At 48.5% G+C, this 25,057-nt stretch overlaps 1 protein-coding gene across 1 annotated transcript; it reads right to left on the bottom strand.

The window, feature by feature from the left end:
• Nucleotides 1-1,536: 1,536 nt before the first annotated feature.
• LOC119444204 (uncharacterized) lies at nt 1,537-23,418 on the bottom strand. Its single transcript, XM_037708641.2, has 6 exons — nt 23,192-23,418; nt 17,789-18,024; nt 17,027-17,186; nt 15,883-16,002; nt 6,796-6,908; nt 1,537-1,791 (listed from the first exon to the last, which is right to left on the bottom strand). The coding sequence occupies exons 1-6, from the start codon at nt 23,358-23,360 to the stop codon at nt 1,720-1,722; spliced, it is 870 nt and encodes a 289-aa protein (XP_037564569.1). The 5' UTR covers nt 23,361-23,418; the 3' UTR covers nt 1,537-1,719.
• Between the last annotated feature and the right edge of the window lie 1,639 nt (nt 23,419-25,057).

Genomic DNA, 25,057 nt, shown 5'->3' with positions numbered 1-25,057 from the left:
TCGGCTCGCTGGACGGCCCGGAATCAGCTAGAGCATCATCATCATCATCATCATCATCAGCAGCAGCAGCAGCAGCAGCCTATTTTATGTACACTGCAGGACGAAGGCCTCTCCCTGCGATCTCCAATTACTTCTGTCTTGCGCTAGCGTATTCCAACTTGCGCCTGCAAATTTCCTAACTTCATCATCCCATCTGGTTTTCTGCCGACCTCGACTGCGCTTCCCTTCTCTTGGTATCCATTCTGTAACCCTAATGGTCCACCGGTTATCCATCCTACGCATTACATGGCCTGCCCAGCTCCATTTCTTCCGCTTAATGTCAACTAGAATATCGGCTATCCCCGTTTGTTCTCTGATCCACACCGCTCTCTTCCTGTCTCTTAACGTTAGTCCTAAGATTTTTCGTTCCATCGCTAGAGCAAGACAGGGGTAATTGGAGATCGCAGGGAAAGGCCTTAGTCCTGCAGTGGACATAAAAATAGGCTGATAATGATGATGACGACATTCACATCTGTTAAAAATATTGTGAATGTCTAGAAATTGTTCTATCTTTTCGATAGGGTTTATTCTACAGTTAGCATTCTGTATTTATATTAAATCGTATTATATCTGGACACGTATATTTTAGAACATAAATGACATCCAGTGCTGCCTTGGATATCTTCAAGGTATCTCCTGTTGCTCACCTAGTGTGCATGGCGCCGATTTGCGATAGCGAAAGAATAGTCGATGTACTGATCTAGAGATAACACATTAAGCCTATATTACAATATACATAACCCTAATGTTGACAAAAGCTATGGAAGGCGGATGCCGTTTCTGAAAAACCTTTTTAGACTCGGTTTATAGTCATCAGAATGCTGAACTTACCTTCAACGTTGTGCATGCCTCTTCTATGTCATCATAACCCCTCTACCGGCTATTCTAGAATTAATTAATGGGGCTCCACAGAAGTGGTAGCTTCTGTCTCAGCACACCGTTGGTCACCTTATCTAAATCCTTCCACGGAGTGCTCAAACAACGAGTATCCTTTAGACGTGTATTCTTTTACCGCTCACTGCTATTATTGTATTTCTATTGTGTTACTCGCTTCGACATTCTAAACGACGTTCTGCACAAATTCGATAAGCTGAATAGCTAGTATCCACTTTACTGTCGTCTTTGCTCAGCACAAAAATACATGGAATATGACAGGTTGTCATATTAGTAGCTAGTTCTATTTATACCTCCTAATTGAATACAAAGTAAATAAAAATTTTCCGGTTCGTTCAGCTGCTGCTTGTATTTGCCCCTATAGACTATGCCACCAAGCGGCTTTCGCTTGCTAAATACTTAGCTACAAACGCGATTGTCTGAGAGATGATTGTGTTTAATTAAAAGTGCGTCTGGATGCGAGCACCGCGAGATGACGAGATGAAAATATTTTCATCAGTGATAGAGCTCATTAATTCCGCAGTTGTTCACACAATGCAGCCTAGCCTGTGCAAGCGTGAACTGTACCTTGTCGTCCTCTGTTTCTCTCACTAATTTTCGTGATTGCGATGCATGTTGTATTGTTTAATATTCTATAAAAAATACGGTGAAGCACAAGCTAGAATACAAGGAAAGTATCAATAATTACGGCCGCATTTTCCTACGGGCTTGCAATGAGGCGGCATTATATTTGATCCGACACTACTATTGGAGCGACACGAGAGGTCGTCTTGGTAACGCAAGTCATCAGGGCTTCGGCACGTTAAGGACACCAGGTTGCTCTAGGTTGGGGCCCACCACGTACTGTGTCTGGACGTCCTGCATGAACCAATGGAAAACAATGACATATAAGCTCTGCAAAGCGCATACGCGCATGCGAATAAATGGACATGAGAAAGTATTCGTTGTCTGTGTTGTGGTTCACTCTAATATTTTACACTTTCAACGGTGTACCTGCGTCAGAGAGTAATAGAGCCGTTATATCTCATTCTCGTCAGTGTCATTTTATTTTTAACAGCGTAACTGTTTAAGCCGAGCTTTATTCCGTAACGTGCGAACGGAAATTGTGGGCCGATCCTGGCGGTAGTGCAGAAAGGGTCCAAGGGCAATGGCACATATCTCTGTGAACTATCGAAGCTGAGCCTGGTAAAGTCTATCTAAACATGGTTGGGGCTACTTAAGCTTAGTCAGTCATCGATAGCCAATCGATAGTCAATCAATAGCTAATCGATAATCAATCAATAATCAATAAATTCCGGAAAATGCCGGAATACACATAATATTGTATTCATTCTCTATGCAGCGAGGTTCAACCCTTGACGTGTTAGCGGTGCTAAAGGTAATTTTATTGCGATAGCAATTATATGGACACTCAAAAGCAGATTTCTGCCGTCGGCGTCGCCGTCGCCGTGAGGTTCCGTATGACGTCAATGAAGATGAAATCGTCGCCGCGCGCCGCCGAACGCTGTATGTGCGAGTGAAAGGGCGCGAGGGACGCCCGCTTTCACGGGGAGTGAACCCAGCCTTGGAGTCGCACTGCTGTCTACCCGGCTGACAGCGCTGCAGGACGCAGGCCACCCGGTGTCCCTGCACTGGATCCCCGCCCACGTAGGGATCCCGGGCAACGAGGCAGCCGACACCCTGGCGAAGGACGCCCACCACACCACTGTGCCCCTCAGTCGGGCCGTGACGGAGGGCGACTTCACTGGACTGAGGCTGCGGCGACACCTGGCGACCCACCACCCAGACAAACGGGTGGCACTGGGATGCCCCCCACGACCACTCCCCCAGCGAGGCCTGGCTCGCAGGGAGACCTCGCTCCTTCTCCGGCTCCGCATCGGCTGCAGCTGGACGGCAGCACGCAGCTACCGACTGGGACGAGCGACGTCCCCGGCCTGCAGCTCCTGCGGGGAGCCGGAGACGATCGAACATCTCCTGCTGGCCTGCCCGGCGTACCTCCAGCAGCGGGGCCCACTCCTGCAGGAGTTCCGCCGCCTGGGCCTCCCCTCTGGCAAGGAGGAAGATCTCCTCTTCCCCGGCCGACACCACCTTTCTGCACTTCGAGGCGTCGTGGAGTTCCTTGACTCGTCAGGGCTCTCCGCACGCCTCTAAGGACATTTCTACAAGCGGGAAGGCCTCACGGCCTCCCACCCCACCCCAGGCCTGACCGGCCTGGCACAACACCCCTGCAGACTCTGCAGCACACCAAGGCCTTCCATCTCGGCCTGATACGTGCCGCCTATGCCTGCCGGTTTTGCTTCGCCCAGCCATGGCGACTCCACTCTATCCCTTCTTTCGCTCCCACCTACCCCTCCCCGTTGGCGCTGAGCCGTGCTCCCTCAAGGGCTGCAGAAGATAGCGCCAACCTTTCCCTTTCCCTCAAGAACCACTTATCGGGGAGTGAACGCACGGCGGAGAACAAACGCGCGTTCTGCGCCGTGCTCGCTTAAGGGCTGCAGAAGCAGGCGTCTCTTTCCTCCTTTACAATCACCATATATGTAGAGCAAAACGCGCCTTCTCCCGACGCGCGAGAGGCCGTGGGGGAGGGGGGGGAGGGGGAGGGAAGGGAGGTGACGTTTAGCTGCGCCACCAAGTGCCTATTTATATCAGAGGCTCCGGCAACAGTCACCAACGCCGCACGCATTTTGTGCGAACGCGGGCGAAACGCCGACGGCGTCGACAACAGTTCTGCGTGTGGCCGGTGCTGCTGCATGTCCAAGTTTATACAGCTCATACAGCTACTATCATTACTCCGTATAGCTCTCTACAAATTTGCTATCGCAATTGATGCTTCGCCTTTCAGGTGAAACTGCGACAACTTTTTTTTTACCAGAAAGTCCGAGGGAGCGACCATGTTTAACGAAATCAAATCCACCAGGGCAAAAAGAAAAAAAACATTCTCCAAGCTAGATCACGGTGGAAGTTGTCACGCGAAGTTGCTTATGAAAATGATATCTAATTTCAGCTCAGTCTGTATTTTACGGCTCTATAGACCGCCAAATTCAATAAAAAGCGGCCCGCTGAAGTCGCCTGATGGGTTTGAACCGGTGCACAAATAACACTCACCTCTATAGAGAAACGCTTAGTAGGCGCAAACGCCGCGCTATCGTTCGGAAAGGTGCACAAGTTGTGCGCCGGTGCTTTCGTGAAATGTTAATGCGAACTTAACTTTGCAGCTTTAGCACAACTTGTTTTACAATTGCGAAGAAACCCATGGCGTGACGCATTGTTTAGTAAGGCTGAATCCGCATCTTTAATGACGGCGCAAAACGAAACTAATGCGAAAGCGCTCCGTGTAAAGCTGGCGTGGAAGTCCGATAGCTGCGCTCTCATTCACATCTATTGCGAGGCTTCGACTTCAACTGCCGCAGGTGTCGTGATTACAAGTGTAGCGCGGTTTGAACGTGCTGGTAATGCATTATTCTGAGCAAGAAACGCACAAAAAACTAGACGAGGAAAGAAAGAGGCGCGCGCTCACACGTGAGGATACATTTCCAATTATCTTTATTTTGTTTTCATGCTAAAAGCAAAATTTGAATGTTGTCGCTAAGTGTGTCCATGTCAATCCTTTTGTTCTTGTTTTTCCTGTGCCGACTGTCAAGTGAGGTCCTTTTTTTTTTTCTTTTTTGCTATTCTTCGGTTTTTGTGAAAGACCACTGACAGCATCCACCTTTCGTGCAACTCATAGTGGGAACGCTGTCAAAAAGGAAAACAAGAAAGAAGAAAAAGAAAGCGAAGAAAAACAAGCCTGCTCCAGATTGTGCAATCACCATGGAGCGGTTCACAGCTCCACCAGCTCGAGTGGGCGACCTGATAATGGCACACGAACTTAAAAGAAGAAAATTAGGGGCAGCTTCACACTAGTAGTGAGAAGACTGGGCAAACAGCGAAGCTGGTGAACCAACTAGCTTTATCTTGATTCGGCTAAGTTTCTGCGAGGTTATGCTTCGATACTCGGCCACATTTTGCGCAAGCGTCGCCCCGGAATCGTCGACAGCCCAAGAAGCAACGAACACTCGGTCAATAAAGTATCTGGAGGCTTCTGGACGCTCAAACACTTTTGCTCGGTTTCGCGGGCTCGTAACTCCGGATCTCCTGCGAATCACCGACGTTTCGCCGCCGCTTCGGCGGCGCGATACTCGGGATCGGACCGAAGTCGTCTCACTCGCTCTCAAGTAGAGGCATGGCGGCTTTCGCGCCGCGCTTCCTCTCCTTCGAGATATATAGCTCCGCCGCGGCAGCGACGCGGAGCTATATATCCCGTGGGTCAGTGCAGTGACGTCACGGCTTAGCTCCGCCTCTACGCAGCCGCGGCAACCACTCTGCACAGCGTGGTGCATTCATGGCTCGGCAAAGCTGCGGCGCGCGCAATGGCGTCACAGCTCACGCAGCTGTGGCGAGGTTCGGCGCGGTCGGCGCAGCTGGGGCGACGCGTTACTAGGCGACGCATGGTGACGTTATCGCCAGGCGGAGGTTTTGCGGCGTACACCCGACGGACCATCCCCGAGCTTAAACAGCTTCGCTAGTTCGCACGGGTATGGGCCATTCGGCTTGGACCATTTCTGCACTACCTCCAGGATTGGCCCGCAGTTTTTATTCGCACTACGCGGCCTAACCAAGAGCTTACACAGCTCCGCTGTCAAAAAGTCCGCCTCCATTCCACCCTGTGAAAGTTTATGTGCAGCGAAGCTGGCGCGGACGTTAGAAAACGGTTACACAAGCACCCTCACCTCAAGCGACGTACGTGACGCGCGCACGCACGTGTGCGAAAGTGCAGCATACATCCTCATTCTTCTGGGCCAAGCGCAAGTGCCGTAGTGGACTAAATTAATGTTTGTAAGTAAACTGCGTTAAAGATACGTATAGTACGGCTTACACACAGGCTGCAGACATGATAGCTTCGGACTGTAAAATGAATATACGAGAAAACATAACTCAATTAATTACGCGGAAATTGAAAGACGAAGTCCTTTTCCAGCTGCTGTTTGAGGTCCATCCTCATTCTTGTAGGCCGTCCGCCTGGCGCAAGAACATTATTGCACTAATTGAATTTCTGAAAGTAAAATTTGTCCGTGAATTCGTAAAATACGACTTGCACACAACCTAGAGAAATCATATCATCGGAGTGTAATTTGAATATACGAGAAAACAAAATTATGGTACGCCAAAACTCAAACACAAACCCCTTTTTCAGTTGCTGGGGCGGTACTGTTTTTGAACAACGTCTGCCATAATGTCAATTACAGTCGCAGCACACGCTGTTCGACAGATGCATCGGGCACAGCACCCACGCATCAAGGACAGATACCTTGTGTACACACGTTCGTCACGCGCGCACGCACGTGTGCGGAAGTGCAGCATACATCCTCATCCTTGTAGGCCCTCCGCCTGGCGCAAGTGCGTTATTGAAATAAGTGATTTTTTTTTCGAAGTAAACTGTGTCACAAAATTCGTAAAGTACGACTTACACACAATCTATAGACATGATAGCATCGGAATGTAATTCGAATGTAGGAGAAAAACATAATTCTGTTACGCAGAAACTAAAAAACAAGCCCCTTTTAAAGCGGCCGATTTTGGGGTGAGCACGCCACGAAAGATCCCGACCAATTAGATGGTAACAGCTTCGCGGTAAAACAAACATATAAAGGTGCAATGGAGCGCGGAGATTTAGGCAGTTGACATCTGGCGGTGAGCGCTGCGACAGCCCCAATATTGGCATGGTAAGTGAAATAGACACATTGACGGACATTTCCCGCTTCCGTGTATAGCCTTGCCCCTATGGTGTACAGGTCCACCGAGGTGGCGCGCAGCAGTGCTCACCCTTCCGCTGTATCGGTTGTAGGCTATCTGGAAGACGATGCCCGTGCCAACGGCAAACAGCGCCACCAGCACCACGATGGCCAGGATGAGCGTGTGGTCTTGGCGACCGCCGACTGCGACGCCGCGCAGAGAGGATTATAGAGCCACGCCGCGTTTTACTTGCAAATGTTCATCGAAGAAAGCAGCGTAAAAAATAATAAGATGAGTGCCTGCACGACGTATAACTTAAACGTTTTCCAAACTTTTCCTATTTCATTTCTGCAAACAGGGCTCTACGATTGGTCAAATTTTTGCCCCCCCCCCCCCCCCCCCCCATTTCGCTTGTCTGTCACGCGACGGCAGGTAAACCGCGAAAACTGTTCATCTGATTTGACGTATACATATTTATTACGTATGATTGGACCGAAGAAAAGAAAAAATAATTATTTCCGATTCTACACCTTTTTTGTTTCCGATTCTACGCTACTGGTCAAACGTTTTTCATGCTGCGCCAACTTCACCTGTCTGTCATGCGACGTCACAAAATCGCGAGAACTCACCAAGTCAAAGCGACGTGTACGCATTAAAAAATTAAATAAAATTGCATTATAATATGCCGAACAAAACAACTTTTTTTTTCGGAATAGTCGGAGACTGCCCTGTCACATAATGAATGGATGATGCCTGCTCGCCGATAGCTCTGGCACTGGCTGCTTGGAGCTGCCGGGGAGAATGGATTTATTTACGTATAATAAAATTTTAGGGCGCAGATCCTAGACGTCCGTTCCTGCGGCGAGCGTCAGCGTCGGCGTCGTACCTCGTAACCTTTCGTAAGGAGGAAAGCGGAGTAGGAGGGTATGGCCAAAGCGTGGGAAGAAAAGCGTAGTGCGGCGCAAGACGGACTCTGCGGTGACGATGGCTACGAGATGGCGCCAGAGTAGCACGCGTATTCTGTTTACCAAAGCGCTGCATGAGCGGACGTCTGTTTGCGGTGGCGGCTGTGAATCGCGCCCGCGCGTCACCCACGCATTGGCCCCCGCGATCTCCCAATTAGCGAGGCAGTCGCGCCACACTTCGCGAAATGAAAACACGTATAGAGAGCCGCGCTCAAATTTTGCATTATGGACTATCTTAATCGCCGGTGAATGTATTTCTTCTTTTTTTTGCATAGCAGATAACGTTGTCGAGCCCTTTTGGCATGTACAGTCAACCACAAAAGTTTGCGGACCACGCGAGCGCGTGGCCAAGAGCCTCTTCGCGACACTTCCGCTACGTCACCAGCGATCGACAGCAGCGCTACGTTGAAGACGCATCCCTCCTTAAATCTATGGCCTGTCTATTTTCGCACTGTGCGCAAATATTTTCTACCTATCTCTTTCAACGTGACGCGCTCTTTGTTAGCCAGGGCTACTTGCTTATATTTTGAGATCACAATATCAGTACAAGTAATCAGACAGCGTATTCTTCGGCTGTTATCAGTTCTATTTTCGCGTAGCCACGCTGTTTTTTTTTTTTTCGTGAGTGCGTGAGTGAGCGGTGAGGCAGCCATGGGACACAGATGCTTAGTCAGTAGGCAGAATTTTTCCGTTCCTCCCCCATCGCTAAGTGACAGTAGCGGCCGGGATTTGATCGCCTGCGCCCAGGTTTTGCTGCGCAAAGCCCGAACCACCGCGCTGCTATAGTGGTTACATTTAGAAAAATAAGAAATAATCGGGTGCGATGACTCTTTTTATAACCCTTTGCGACACGGCGTCCTCGTTTGGGGACTCGAACTTCGGAGGCGCGTCCCACACCACGTGTTTCTTCAAATGACCTAAAACTCAGTGTGCACATTCGTGTCCGCTTCCTGATGGGACAACTAGCGGTCAGTTAACTTCATTGTCCTGCTTATTGCTGCAGATGATCACTTTGCTGGAGACACTACCATGTTAGACAATCGTTCGACGTGCCGCGTTCCAAGACCAACGTCAAGAGTATTTTTTTCTCCGGTCGACACGAATACAACCGAAAAAGCAAGTGTGCATGCGTTTCGGGCCTAATAGTTGATTCTTTTTATGCAAGCATTGAAGCTGACGGATTTCAGAATAATTAGGTAATGAGTTATACGCTAATTAATTTTTTTTACTGAAACTCGCACAAAACAGCACATTGCTTCGTCTTCTTTCTTGGAATGTAATAGTGAGCGTCTTGAAATGATGCCATGCGCATTTGACGCATTTGCAGACAGTGCATCATAATTCGTGTCTGAAGGGGATGAATTTATTCACAAGACATTTACAGAAGTGTCATGAAACATAGGTCTCTCAATGATCTAGTAGGAAGTGAAATGTCCGCCGTTTTCTAGCACCTTATTGATGCGTGTGGGCATCGACTCGTACAAAGATTCAGTAATCTCCGGTCGACCGCGCAGGCTTTCCCATTCTTGTGCGATCGCTTGCCACAGCGTATCGGCCGTGCGGCCGCGGTTGGCTCGTGTGGACAGCCGTTTCTTCAACATGCCCTAGACATTTTCTATGGGATTCAAGTCGGCGCCACATGGAGGCCACTCAAGCTGGCAAACAGCATGTTCTTCTAGCAATGACTGGACGATACGTGCTTTATGGATCGGGCTGCGGTCGTGTTGAAAAAAATAGCAGCCGTCGCTGAAGGGACCGTCCAGCGCATACGGAACGAGGTGTCTAGTGATGACGTCGCAGTACCGTGACGCAGTGAAGGGCCCTTCCAGACACACAAGGGGACCAAGGCCATCTTTGCTGATTGCTCCCCACACGCTCACGGAACACCGTCCACTGGATAGAACACTCTGTGTGTAATTAGGCAGATATCTGCAAGAAATAGCATACAATTGGGTTCCAGCGGCGCGTCTAAAAATGTTGTGATTCCTCTTGCGTATGAACTTTATAATGCTGTTATAGAGTTGCAATAGAAAACGTGCAAACATCATTAGATAGTACTGAAAGACCCACTGGCAGCTTTTAATTAGCTTCAGAGTAAGTAGTACTATGAAACAATCGTTAATGTTTTCAACATAATACCACTACAGAAAAATCTCGTAATGTCCAAAAGCTCATTTTACGTGAAACATGTTGTGATGCAGAATTAGCTTCGTGAATTAACTGCCAATACACTGTAAACACACCTGCAGTTTAGTGGACGCCAAACCCGCTTCCGTTGGTCCCAGCGCATGGAAAAAGTTGACTCGTCGCTAAAGATGACATCGCCCCATTTCTCTGTTGTCCAATCTTTCATTGCTGTAGCGAACATGAGTCGTTCTTGTAGCTGGCTGTCTGAGAGGCAGGGCTTCTGTGCTGCTACGAAAGACTGCAGGCCAAGCTCACTCAGCCTTCTTCTTACAGTCTCAGACGATACCGTGAGCGAGAGCGCTTCTCGGATATCCTCTGCACTTTGAAAAGGATCAGCAACGATGGCGGCCGTAATCAGGCGGTCCTCTTCCTCAGTCGTGGCCCTTGGACGTCCACTGCGCTCCATATCTGTGAATCTGTCATCGTCGCGGAAAGCTTGAATAATCCTATTCACGGCAGTCCGGCTCCTGTTGGTTCGGCGGCAGATTTCGCGCTGAGGTATTCCCTCTATAAATAAACGCACAATGTGCCTTCTTTCGTCAAGTGGAACACGCAGCGGCATCTTTCCAAATAGGCAATCACCACGTGGCCTGAAGCAAGTCTACTACGTTTTCAGCGACTGATGCGAAGATGCGCCTATGTGTGAAAGAAAATTTTCTATGCATCCGCTTTTTCTTTATTTTTGATGACAGTGAAACACCTCCCTACCCTTTCTCTCAAGACGCAGAAGCAGCAACACTCATTGGACCAAGATGCTGCCAACCAAAGTGCGCCAGTAAACGTCGCGTAAAAAAATTGTCGCAGCGCTTCGTGAAACTTATCTACCCACTGGCACACCAGTCGACAAAGGTTGCAGTGATTGCTCCGATACTGCTATCAAGCCAGATATGTGGCGGTCTTATCGCAGACAGCGCTCTGCGTCAACACAACGAACTAACAATGTCATGCACGGGAATAAAAAATTAACAGGCAGGCGAGTACCAAGAGGGCTCATATCCGGGAGAGCGCCCCTGTCGCCGCTAGGTGGCGTACCGCTAGGTGGCGCGGATAGGCAGTCTGGCACGCGCTCGCGTGGTCCGCAAACTTTTGTGGTTGACTGTACATGGCATCACTCTGCCAACTTTTCTTCGATGAGGATCTGTTTTAGCGCTACTTTTACCTTCCGCTGCACGCCGCCGCGATTTTCAACCAGACACCGAAAGCTAAGCAAGGGGAAGTGGGCCAACCGCCGACAACGACACCGCCCTCCTCATCCGGTTATCTACTTTCACTGCGATAGCTCGGCCCCACCGAAACACTCTCTACTTCTGCGCGCTCCTCGCCTCTGCTCAGCCAATTAGATTAAAAAAATTGTCAAGGTAGGCAATGCTATTCGCTTTGAATGTGAACAAAAGTGACGCAAAGAGCATATAGAGCCACGCCGCCTTTTACTTGCAAATGTGCATCGAAGAAAGCAGCGCAAAAAATATTAAGATGAGTGCTAGCATCCTCAAACAACGCTGCTGGTCACCGCCCGATGCTTGCGTCGGCACGTAAGTTTGGCGGCAAGAGATTGGAATAAAAATAGGTTGGAATACTTTTACTTTATAGGACCCCTGGTCAGGTAGCATGTTGCAAAAAAGTTAAAAAGTTACGTCACTGAACAAGTGATAATTATCGCTTGACGTTTTGGGACATATAAACGAGGAAGCCACATGGGTTCCGAGACGTCATGCAAGTAATAATTTTGACTTGGTCAGTGACCTTAATTTCTCACTTGGGAGCCGAGTGTGGTATCATCATCATCATCAGCAGCAGCAGCAGCAGCAGCAGCAGCAGCAGCAGCAGCAGCAGCAGCAGCAGCAGCAGCAGCAGCAGCAGCAGCCTATTTTGATGTCCATTGATGGACGATGGCCTCTCCCTGCAATCTCCAAGTACCCCTGTCTTGCGCTAGCTGATTCTCCAATTTCCACCTGAAAATTTCCTAATTTCCTCACTCCACCTAGTTTTCTGCCATCCTCGACTGCGCTTCCCCTCTCTTGGCACCCATTTTGTAACTGTATATCCTACGCATTACGTGGCCTGCCCAGCTCCATTTCTTTCTCTTAATTTCAACTATGGAGTATCTTCTATGCCCGTTTGCTCTCTGATCCACACCGCTCTCTTCCTTACTCTTAACGTTACGCCTACCATTTTTCGTTCCATCGTTCCATCGTGTGGTATAGCCTACGTCAAAAGTACTTTTGTGTTCGTGCCTGCGCATGGTCTGAGACACGGAGCATTAAACGGCGTGGTACCAGCATCGAACTCTAAGAAAAAAAAAAGAGACGAAAGAAAATAAGAAACAAATCTCTGCAGAAGTAGCCGAAAACCAGGTTATTCACACAGGAAAAGGTTAAGTGTAGAAGCATCCAAAATATTACTAATATATCAGCCTTTATAACCGGTAGAACTGAGATTACTTGTGCTGGCATTTGGAGGTGGAAAAATTACAGCTCACAAGATGGATGCTTGCTGCTATTTTGTTCACTAGCGAATCGATCCCAAAACTGCGCAACGCACACAGCGTTCAAAGCTACATTCTTTAAAAATCCAAACAGTTCCAAAAATAGGAGATGAGCGCGCATGTTAGCTGAGGGAACATTATGTTTTTGGGAGCAGCTACACCGTATCAGCTACACGTGAAGCGTGAGGACCGGATATATGCTTCTGTCTGTACGCGTATATTAGGGTCCATGATCTGACGCACTGCATCAATACATGTACAGTGCAGTTATAGACAGGAAAACGGCGCTGTGGGTAAGAGAGCAAACAAGTGCAGCTGATTTTATAGCAAATCATTTCCTCGAATGCCCGCACGTGTGGAGAAACGTTCATTAAAGGGAAAATTTCAACACGTTTCTTTGGCTTAGTCGGTGCGACATTATAGGTGCTTTACAGCGCGAGCACACGGAGGAAATAAGAGCAAGAAAGGATGGGCGTCCCTTGTTCTGTCTCCGTCTGCTCACGCTACTTGAAACTTTTCATCTACCCGACTGTGTAAGCACGAACCCACAAATGAAACCCTTTGTATAGCTTCGTGCTGTACAGTCGTCTGGATGACAAGTTTCCCTTTCGTAAGCTGATATTGTAGTTGAGATTATGAGGAAGGCGTGGAGTTGGGAAAGTCATGTGATGCGTAAATCATAAAACTGGTCGTCTGTTACAGTAACAACACGGTTGCCAAGGGAAGGCAAATGCAGTTGAGAACGGCAGAGGATAATGGGACGTGATGAGATAAGAAAATTAGCACACAAAAGATTTAGTCAGCTGACGCAAGATATGGGCAATTGGATATCGCTGGGAGGTGCCTTCATCCTGAAGTGTACTTAAGAATTGGCTGTTATGATTACTGAATGGTGTAAGAATGAAGGAGCTCTAAGCACCTTGCGGCTCTTCTGCGGGAGCACCTTCAGATAGAAGCAAAGTCATTCGAACTCAATTTTATCACACATGCGCTTTACTGGTGCAAGTAGGGACAAAGAAAAGCATCGAGGAATCACCGCGGGAAATTAAGTGGAGTCAATGATTATCGTGCGGCTTTTCAAAAAACGGCTTTCTTGTTAAGGTCGGTTGAACATATCTTGCCAGGCCGTAATTGAATGACGCTATTCTGCGGTCCGTCAGTGATACAGCTGCTTGCAAAGTCTCTGTAAATTCCAGCCAGCAGCAGTAGCTGTATGTAGCAGTAAAAACAGGTGTACGTGCCAGGTGTTTCTTTTTGTGGAACACTTATAAAAAAACCTACAGTCATATCTAGGCTCTAGCCGTTTTTGCAGATACTCAACGTGGCCAGGGAGACATTAGCAGAAAGAAAAATTTCAAGAATAATTTCTCGAAATAACAGAAATATGCTAGGTAAATTTTTAATTGTAACCTTTGGGCACATGTTATTTCGAAACTGAAGCGAGGAGTAGTGAAGTTATGTCTTCTTAGCAGAGATATTAAGACTAGCACCACTGTCGAGATATTCGTCCACAAACTCTGCTAGAATTGCATCAGCGTTCCAGTTAGGATTTTCCCGAAGTGTTAAAGTCCCGCTTTTGCGAAAATGGGGCCAGATTCACAAAGCTTTTCTTTCGTAAGTTCGCTTTGCCATTGGCTGGCCGCTTTCCCTAATGATATGTCTGGCATCCGGATTGGCTAGAATTCTTTCTTACGAACAATGCTAGCGTAAGACGTTTTTGTGAATTCGGGCCCTGTTTACTGGAACACCAGTGCATTTCGTAGTACATTTTAAGGTCGTATATCTCCAAAGTGGGGCTAGTCTTAGGATTGCATCCTAAGCAGACATAACATTACTACTCATCAGCTTCAATTTCGCTCTAACAAGATGTGCCCTAAAGTTAGTAATTATTGCTAATTAGCATATTTTATTTAATGGAGGAATGATCGTTGTGATTTTTCTTGCTGCTAATGTCCGCCTATAGCCACGTCGTCTTATCAGCGAAAACGGCAGAGGCCTGTAGATATGAGAAGTTTAGTTGCCCCGAATTTAAAAAAAAAACCTGTATAACGAAATACAGAAAAAAAAACACCGCCCAAGCACTCCGTACAGATGGTTAACCAGCGAAGCTGAAACGTGCGGCCCCGGTGTTTAGCAGTGGGCTAATCCCGACGCTGTATTGAAGCGTTTCTCAATTATTGGTTACATGTTTGTGTTTCTAGTAAAACGCAAGCGCCAATGGTGGGCGGATGCTGCTAACCACGACGCCGAGCTAACTCGAGATATCGAACGCATGCGACAACGGCGAGCCGAGGAGGTGGCGTTGCGGGCAGAGCAGCGCCATCATGGCAATGGCGGGAACGCGTTCACCGGGGCCACCTGTTGCACTGACGGCGCAGTCAATGGAGACGTTTAGCGAAACATAAGACGGACGGTTTTTCGTTTCGCCTAGCAATATACAGCTTTCGCTGTAAAACGCATTTTCGTGAAGCGTACACGACACAGTGAAATGCTGAAATTTTAACAGAAGCGGAGGTTTCCGTCACACTTCCACCCTAGCCATATCGGATGACGAAGAAGGGAAAAAAAGCCCTACTGCTCTGTTCATCAGCTCGTACGTTTTCAGTTGCTAAGTGCAAGTCTTTTTCAAAAGAAACCAGTACACTAGAAGCATTATCATCGTTGAATCCCCGCTGCGCTGTGCCCTACAAGTGGAGGCTAATTCTCTTGTTGACAGCCCTTGGCGGTATATGTTGAGGACGAGAGTTGGCCTTCATACGCAGGTTTCAGTATGGATGCAACAGGTGGCCGAATATACGTCGCACAGTCAGCTGCGGTTGTGTGTGTAGTGACCTTCTGGTTTCTTTACTCTTTCTTTTTTCCATTTTACAAAAGCTATACGTAGCCTCTGTCACGGCTTTCTAGAGCGCGGCAGCCTTGTGCTTGAAACGAAGAGAAAGCGCTAACGACAGATAGCGCAAAGAAAACGAGACATTTAAGAGACGGTAGCAGATTATTTTTGGATTTCGATGAGCTCACGAGATCTAGCACTATTCCTCAAACCATGAATCTACCCTCAACTATCTGTGTTTTCGTTCATCCCCACAACGCTCCATCGCTTCAGAAATGAATGAAGGGGGCTGTACAAGGCTATCACCCTTAGTATTTCTTTAATGTTTAATTCAGTTTAAGTTTGTTTAATGAACGACAGATAATTCTGTCGGCGTATGCACACGTTTCGGGTAAACCATATCTTTATCGGTGTTCAAGCCAGGAAATGCTGGAATTGTAACTCCAGCATCGCTTGCATTTTGTTCGAGAAAGGTGGCCCATAAGATACCTAAGGCGAAGACCTATTAACGAAGGGTCAGTCTGCAGTCCTCTATGTCAAAGTTGAACTGCTGCGAGGAGCACTGCAAGAATACTATATTGCTGTGTTTCCCAAAACAGTATACGCCAATAAAACTCACAGGGTTCAAAGCGTTCAAGTATAACTCGCACATGTGCTATATAGCGCACGTGGACGCTGACACGATGTGCTATACAGGTTACTGCACTCACTACAAAGGCGCTCGTCGCTTCCATCACCGCAGTTGTTGACGCCGTCGCAGATGAATCCCGACCAGATGCAGTGGCGGTTGCTGCAGGCGTACATGCCGGACTCGCAGTTTCCGGACAGGTCTGCAACCCAGGGGACGTGGGGATATTGCATCTTCTATGGCGCGAGTTACACGTCATGGTGCGCATCGTGAGCGCGCAGCGTAAAAAAACGACGAACGAGCGAAAACGGCACACACGAACAAGCTTGGATGTACGTCAGTATCGACGATTAAAGTTGAAATATTTCTCCTAGGAACTTGCAGCTAATTACGGCTTTATTCGTTCAATGACAGGCGCTTGCTTTGATAATGGAAGAGTACCAGTAATCCCAAACATGCCCACGAGGTTTCTCGCAATGTGTCGGCCTTTCACCGTCACCAACACACAAACTTGGCGCTTAATATTATCAAGACCATGATAACTCTCCTGGGAGGTATGAAATTGATTCAAAGGAACAAATTCTCAATGAGAAGCACCGTAGCGGAGGTTTTCGTATTAACTTTGGCCACCAGGTGTGCTTTAATGTGCGTTCAATGTCGGTATATACACGGGTGTTTTTCGATTAAGACCTCATCAAAACACGGTCGCCACGCCCCGGAATCGAACCGAGGCCTTGTGCTCAGCAGCAGGTCGCCATGGTCACTAAGCCATCGCGGTGGTTTGAAAATGCAGCGGAATCGCTATGAGCCAATAACCGCCAAAGAGAACGACAGTCACGCGAAAGACCATCGGGCGTTCGATCGTTGCGTCGCCGCTCCACGCATCATCGCATCTGCGCTCTTTAATAAATTAGTCGTTGTCGCCTTCGCGACGACGTTCACGAAAAGTATCGAAGCTATATGAGCTCTCACTAGATCAGTTCAAACGTTGACCATTGGCTGCTGTCATGGATACCGGTTAGCGCCGTTACACGCAGTTCCGTAACCGATGAGGCCGCTACATTTAGCTGCCGATCTGCATGTGTGGTGGTTACAGGAGTGCATGGGAACCAATAGGGCAGAGTCGCTGCGTTTAGCCAGAATACAGTCACTTCGACACTTTGTCATTAAACATTTTGCCCCCGCTCAAGACATTTTCAGCAGGCTGATGGCAGTGACAGGCGTACCGCTGTCCTTATAGCTGGTCAGGACCATCTCTATTCTTCCGGGCTTCTCGCCGCCATTGTTGATCACCCATTCGAGCGTCATCTGTGAGGTGCTGGTGCTGATGCTTTTACCGGTTGCCTGCTTGCCGCACACTAGGTCGGGCTTGTCGGTCATGTAGATCTGCGGGGGAAATGGTGAAACCACCACTGTAATATTAACAAAGAGCTTTCTGTCAACTACTACTTATAATGACAAACCGCTGGAATTCGCGAGGTCATTTTCAAGAAGGCCTGAAATATCAGTTTCGTTGTAAGTAGTAGCCCCGAATTAAAAGAAAGTCCTATAGCCTGATGCCACCGCTTTATAGACAGCAGGAATAGGAGCTGTTGTCTCTACGTACAATGACATAGACCCGTACACTGCCCTATTTGCGTATAAGTGGACAGCTACCTTTGAGACACGTCTTCGAGTTAGATAAAAAATTGACGTCTACCGTAGTTTACAGAAAAAAATGTAGCTTTCCCGTTTTTCAAAGGCTGTCTCTAGATAGACACCGCAACTACGCACAGAGAAAGTACTGTATGGCCTTACGGCTCTGCACTTTGAGACACCAGCCGATTTCCCTTCAAAGAAACTTCATAAACGTTCATCTACAAGGTACACTGGCTATCTGTACAGAGAGCCTGTGTGTCTTATAAGTTATACGTCTATATGGGATACGTCTTGTTGACTGTGGCTATATAATTTCTTCTGGGGCCTCATTGTGGCTTGCATCGGCCGACCTTGAGGTACATGTAACATATGAAGGGCTGCTCGACGGTGTCCAGCTTGACGAAGGAGATGGTGAGCCGTGCATGCGACTCGGTCAGTATCTGGATGCGGCACTTGCTCACGCTGCGCGGCAGCACCCCCGACCGGTGCGAGTAGATGGCCATGCTCGCCTTCTGGTCGCGCAGGCTGAGGTAGTGCGAACGCTGCGCCTTGGCCGCGAGGCCGCCGCACGCCTCTTCCAGGTACACTGCGGGCGAGGAGACGAGCGTCGGCGCCATTGTCAGCACACGCAGAAAGGCGACTAATGTATTCCTCTTCAGCTACCACACGATGTGAACTGTGCCTCGCAGCTACGATTATGGGCCGTATACACTGATACCCTGAACTATATATATTTATACACTATGGGCAGGGGCGGATCCAGGTTTTTTCTGAGGGGGGGGTCAGCTTCTGTCAATGATGATGATGATGATAGTAGCCTTTCTGATTTACCGAAATGCACCGTTTCTGCTCACGATAAACCCGCGTTTTATAAGGCTAGAGCAACACCTCTAGCCCGCCGTGGTGGCTCAGTCAGCTCAGGTGTTGCGCTGCTGAGCACGAGATCACGGGATCGAATCCCGGCCGCGGCGGCCGCATTTCGATGGAGGCGAAATGCAAAAACGCCCGTGTGCTTCCGTTGTAGTGCACGTTAAAGAACACCAGGTTGTCAAACTTAATCCGGAGCCTTCCACTACGGCGTGCCTCATAATCAGAACTGGTTTTGGCACGTAAAACCCCAGTAAGAGGAAGAAGCCCTTTAGCGAAGCCAGGTATCGGTTTCTCCGAGCTTATAGGAAAAGGACGTTACCCAATACAGCCATGTGCTTGGCGGCTGTGCCTGATAATACAGGGTGTTCAAAACTAAGATTTATGGTTTTCTTAAAATTAGGCAATTAGGCACCCAGCAGGTGGGCACAAAGTGAGATGACAATTATCGCTGTGAGCAGCCGAATTAACTAAAGTTGAACAATTAATTTTTTCGACTGCAGTAAGTGGGTATGTTTGTATTGAAAACTTAGAGACAGTCGTGTTTCTACACAGTATCGGTCGGAATAATTATTCTAGCGTGTTCGAGCTCCGAGATATCCGACTCCAAATTTCAATTGTCTTACTGCGCAGAGTTATCGACTCGACGCGCGAGCGGTTTATGCTTTGTGTTGCTGGGGAAGGGAGGCATTTTTAAGATTTTTTAGGGCATTCACATCCTGATGGGTGAAGTGTTGTCATGAGATTTGTGCATGACAACACCAAACTTGAAGCGGCAGTATGTATGAAATATTCGTTAGCATAGCTAAAAAGGTTTCTGCTGTTGATGGTGTAGTTGTTGCTTTTGATTTCAATAAAACTTACAATACTTGGAAATCAGCAGTCACTTTATTTGCGTAGCCCAGGCAATGACCATGCCTGGTCGTCTGGTCACCATTACGCACGCGCATTAACACTCCGGCTTCTCCGCTCGCGCCATTATCTCGGCATGGCAGCTGCCGCCAGCTTTACAGGCTGCGCGGTAGCGTGTTACGACAGCGGTTACGGGTTCTTCGATTTTTTTATTGCGGTAGCAATTATATGGACACTTCAACCGGATTTCTGCCGTCGGCGTCGTCGTCGCCGTCGTCGTCGCCGTCGCCGTCGCCGTTGCCGTCAGGTTCCGTAGAGATAAAATCTTCACCGCGCGCCGTATGCCCGAGCGGAAGCGTGCGGGGACGCGCGCTATCACGGAGAGCGAACGCACTCATCTCCCACGCGCAAGCAAGGAAGCAGGAAGCCAGCGCCGGAAAGAGTGGGGGGGGGGGGGGGGGAGGGGAGAGAGAATCTGCCAACAACTGCGCTCGTCGCTCGTCCGCACCGTCTCTTATCTCCACACGGCTCTGACCTTTATGCGCCGTGCATTCGCCGCTCAGTTTCCGTTGAAGCGATAGACCGCACACACCTTCGCCCGCAGCAGCGTATGCTTGCTGCCAGCGTTTTGACAGTCGTTGTCTGCAGTCATTCAGTGTGATCTATTCGTGTTTGTTTGTGCGCGCTCACACCACGCTTGTTCATTCAGTTAGTAATAGTCGGGCCACATTTTCCAACGCACGCTACACATGCAATGCTGCCCGGATCGGCAGTGCAGCGCTACAGCTGTGTCCCTTCGCACGCGATGCGCACGGGAAGCGCTTCTCATCAACACCACCGTTTCACAAGCGCCTTCTCGTTGTCATCGAGTCTCTCTTCATGTCGGTCTACTTACGGCGCAGCACACCTGCTTACTTAATCAGCTCATGTTTACTACAATTCACATTGCTACCAAATCCGCTCACCTTACTTCGTATGACATTGCTGTGTTGCTATCGCATTCATTGCTTCGCCCTTAGGGCGAAACTGTGACATTTTTTTTATTTCGCCAGCCGTGAGGCGAAGGGGGACAGTTATTATCTTTGCCAATGCCTCCGCCGCGTTGTCAGACTAAATGCCGCACTCAACAGCCGCGTCACATCATGGAAGAGCTTTGCGCCAATCCTCACTCTCTTGCATGCGTAATCATGCGAACGACAATTAAAATTTGGAGTTGGATATCTCGGAGCATAGACATGCTAGAGGAATTCTTCCAAGTGAAACTGTGTAGAAACACGACTGCCTCTAACTTTTGAATACAAACATACAAACTTACTGCAGTCAATGAATAGTTAATTATTTAATTTTAGATAATTCGGCTGCTGACAGCGATAATTATCATCTCACTTTGTGTCCCCCTGGCCGCATAACTTATTTGCGCAGGTGCTCTTTACGTGCCTCCCAGTGCCTAATTTTAAGAAAACCATAAAGCTTAATTTTGAACACCCGGTATGTCTAGCCTGTATTGTTTCTTAAAATAAAATTTAGGATGATCTGTCGCAGGTTTGTTATGCATGCGTAAGCACGGGTCCGTCTTTGGAGTTCTGTTGGGACACCTTGATTTCCTTAAGAAGATTCTTTGTGTTCGGCTGAGACACCTTCGTTTTGCTTTGGAGCTCCGACGCGGCAACCACTACGCTGGTTGTTTACGATATGCGGATCACCGCGTATGAAGAAGACTCACGACGCCACCTGCAAGAACGATGTGGCCTAGTAGCCGAGAGCGCGAGCCAGCGTCTTCATGTTTTGTTTCCCACGCGACGTCATCCTTTTACACAAGGCGCGCATCTGCTCCCGTTTCTCTAACCACGCGACGCCATCCTAGGCCCGCGTGCTGGCGTTGGCCGCTGACATCACGCTCCCCCACTTCGCAGCCGCTGCTCGAGGCTTCGCCCCGCTCCACGAGAACGCCCACTCAGATAAACAGGATCCGGCGGGCTTGAGCCTCCTATGCTTAATGTAGGACAATAAAACTGCGAAGTTACAATGAAAAACTTGTAGCGTACGAACGGCACTGTGCTCGTACTGGATATTGTCAACGTGTAACTGTGATCACAAAGCCCGCCGAGGTGGCCCAGTCAGCTAAGGCGTTGTGCTGCTGAGCACGAAATCGCGGGATTAATTCCCGGCCGCGACGGCCGCATTTCGATGGAGGCGAAATGCAAAAACGCCCGTGTGCTTGCGTTGTAGTGCACGGTAAAGAACCTCAGGTGGTCAAAATTAATCCGGAGCCCTCCACTACGGCGTGCCTCATAATCAGAACTTGTTTTGGCACGTAAAACCACAGAAAGAAGAAGAACTGGGATCACACTGAGTGCTACAGTAAAAAAAAAGTTGCCTATGCGTAGTTCTTAGTTTAGCTGTTAGTTGGTATTATTTATATATGAACACTTCAGCGAGAGATCTCTTTCACTAAGCAGGTTGGTCGCGGAACCGATGACAGCCAATGAGGCAACCGATGACACCTCAATGGGGAACAGAGTTGATCAGGCGCGAAGGAGCTCGCGCGGACATCTGCGTGCTTGGCAAAAGGGACGTCCCCTCGTTCATTCGACGCCACCGATGGGACGAGTAAGGCACGGCCGGCGCCAGGAGGTCCAAGGTGTTCATGAAAAAAAATAACTACGGCAACTTCGCCACACCACACCCCTACGGAATACAACTAAGCTTGTGAGCGAGCTAGCTTTACTTCTACATGGTTGATACCACTGGTACTCGCGAAAAATAATTTTGAAGAATGCTGGTGGCCATATTTTTTTTTGCGACAGGGCCATCCCCCATGTCAGCGAGGGGGCGATGCAGAAATCTGAGGGGGGAGTCAGGACATCCGGACATCCCCCCTGGATCCGCGCCTGACTATGGGTGGTATACACTGATGTTAAGGCAACATGTGCACGGCACGGAGAGGAGGCGAAGCACACGCCGCTCCACGAGGTGGTTGCTTGGCAACCCAGGTGAATTATCGCTCAGCTACAGTGCCTAGAATATACTTAGTATATGTATATACTAAGTATATACTTAGTATATTCTAGGCACTGTAGCTCAGCGATGTTTCGCGGCTCGCGGAACAAGTACGGCCGGCTTAAACAACTCCGCTGTTAAAATGCTAACGTTGAGAGACAAAAAGGCAGTAATATGTATTAGAGAGCAAACGGGAGTAGCCGATATTCCAGTTCATCGCTGGCATTAAGAGGAAGAATTGGAGCACGGCAGGCCATGTAATGCGTAGGATAGATAACCAGTCCTCTGTTAGAGTTTCAGAATGTCTATCAAGGCAAAGCAAGCGCAGAATTGAGGACGGCAGACTATTAGGTGGAGGGATGAAAGTAGAAAATCTGCAGGCATAATGTGGTATCAGCTGTCACAAAACAGGGTTAATTGGAGATCGCTGGGAAAGGCCTTCGTCCTGAAGTGGACATGATGATGATGACGATGACCTGTGAACTGATAGATCGTCCAACGGACTGCACTCTCGGAGATCGCTTTAGACACATGTCCGATACTTTGTAGGTTCTCCGTAATATTCTGCAACAGAAAGCGGCATAGGGAACGGGTTCACTCCCTTAACGTACGAGATATATCCTAAAAAGGGTTTACATTACTGCGTTCGCTTAACGCCATAGTCATTTGTAAAGCTCATTCTGTTCAGACGTTTCCTTCCATTATGAAGTGCTTCGCATCGTTAATGTTAGGTGGCCACTTCGCAACTGTCAGCAAAAGGAAAGTAGTAAAGACAGGCGACAATGAAGGAGACGGTGAGAGTCTTAAGCAAGTAGTTGTTGTTGTTGTTTAATGTCGTACGCGAACGGGACCTGTGACTTCCGCTTCATCAAACAGCGTTCTTCGACGATTGCATCCGTGGAGGTTGTAAATATGAACGCAGGCTAAGGCCACGGACGGAAACATCTTCGCCGTTCCTAAAACCTCCGTTATGGTGCCATATCGGCTTTTTTGCCTCGTCTCGCGCGACATTCTTGAGTTCAGGGGACGCTTACGCTCTCGGTAGGACAACGTGTAGGTCGGTTTCACGGCGCTCCGCTGAGACCCGTTGGCAACCCTCTGGCTAAGGAAGTCTCCTCGCGGGCGACTTGCAGGGTGGCCGACCGCCATAGCCAGCGCACACGAGTACGCCAGCAGGGCCGCCCGGAGCCGCCTGGGCTCCATGCCTGCCGCCGGCCTGTACCGACGCCGACCACAGATGACATTGATGATGGCAGTGGCGATGGCGGCACCACAGTAATGGTGGCCGTAGACACTATACCACAGAGCTCCCTGCAACGACTGCAGCGTTGTATGAAACGGTATTGCACACTACACCGACGAAGTATTAGTACTTCGTGCTGCTGCTGTTGTCGTCGTCGTGGTCGTCATCGTCGACTTGTTGTCATCGTCGTCGACTTTTTGTGGTTGTTGTTGTTGTTGTCGTTGTCGTCGTCGTCGTCGTCGACTTGTTGTTGTTGTCGTCGTCGTCGTCATCATCTACTTGTTGTTGTCGTCGTCGTCATCGTCGACTTGTTGTTTTCGTCGTCATCGTCGACTTGTTGTTGTTGTTGTTGTCGTCTTCGACTTTTTGTTGTTATCGTCGTCATTGTCGTCGTCATCAACGTCGACTTGTTGCTGTTGTCGTCGTCGTCATCGTCTACTTGTTGTTGTCGTCGTCGTCGACTTGGTGTTTTCGTCATCATCGTCGACTTGTTGCTGTTGTCGTCGCTGTCGTCTTCGACTTTTTGTTGTTGTTATCGCAGTCATAGTCGTCGTCGTAATCGTCGACTTGTTGTTGTCGTCATAGTCGACTTGTTGTTGTCGTCAAAAGTCGACTTGTTGTTGTTGTTGTTGTTGTTGTTGTTGTTGTTGTTGTTGTTGTTGTTGTTGTTGTTGTTGTTGTTGTTGTTGTTGTTGTTGTTGTTGTTGTTGTTGTTGTTGTTGTTGTTGTTGTTGTTGTTGTTGTTGTTGTTGTTGTTGTTGTTGTTGTTGTTGTTGTTGTTGTTGCTGTTGTTGTTGTCGTCGTCGTCTTCTACTTTTTGTTGTTGTTATCGTGGTCATTATCGTCGTCGTCATCGTCGACTTGATGTTGTTGTCGTCGTCAACTTGTTGTTGTTGTCGTCGTAGACGTTGTTGTTGTTGTTGGCAGCGGCGGCGGCGAAGACCATTTAACCACCCGATTCCCCGACTGTAGGTATGCACCACGACCATTCAAGTCAACAACAACAACAAGAAATAATGAAATAGATGGTTGCCAGAGATTGTGATGATGACAATAACATTTTCAGCGTCCTATGGATAAGGAAACATCCTTTCCGCAAATGACAAATGAAACCTAAATGTTCCAGCATCTCTAAGGCGACGCACACTACGAGAACAACTTAAACGACGACAGTCTTTATGCAATGTCCGCCACAGCGATACAGGCTAACTTATGTTCTATCAACCTGTACTTCTTTTTTTTTTCAGTCAAGTAGCGGCGTTACAAACTAACTTCCTGCTTAGTTACAGCGGCATTGTTATTCCCACGTCTCGAATTTTCAAATGGCGCTCATTACAGCGAGGGGGGGTCCGTCAGAATCGCCTATACACTATTGTGACAGGCCCACTCGCCATATAGTTGCTAAATGAAGGGGCCCCGTTTTCGTTGCATAGCATTTTATGTTCACAGAGTTGCGCTTGCCAATGGTTGGCCCGTCTAATTGGGGCGCACAGTAACATGTAACAGCGAGTCATTAATAATTGGCCAGCGGCCGCTAAAGCGTCATCTACCTAAGAGCCTCACCCCCCTAATGCTGGGCTACGCAACGGTTCCCTTCGCTCCCTTTGGCAGGAGCCCTCTGTGTAGGCGTGGTTGTTGTTGTTGTTGTTGTTGTTGT

Source organism: Dermacentor silvarum, chromosome 3 (genome assembly GCF_013339745.2).
Source record: "Dermacentor silvarum isolate Dsil-2018 chromosome 3, BIME_Dsil_1.4, whole genome shotgun sequence".
In the NCBI taxonomy this organism is placed as follows: Eukaryota; Metazoa; Arthropoda; class Arachnida; order Ixodida; family Ixodidae; genus Dermacentor; species Dermacentor silvarum.
Note: the sequence above shows the minus strand (reverse complement) of the source record. Positions and strands in the feature narration are given on the sequence as shown.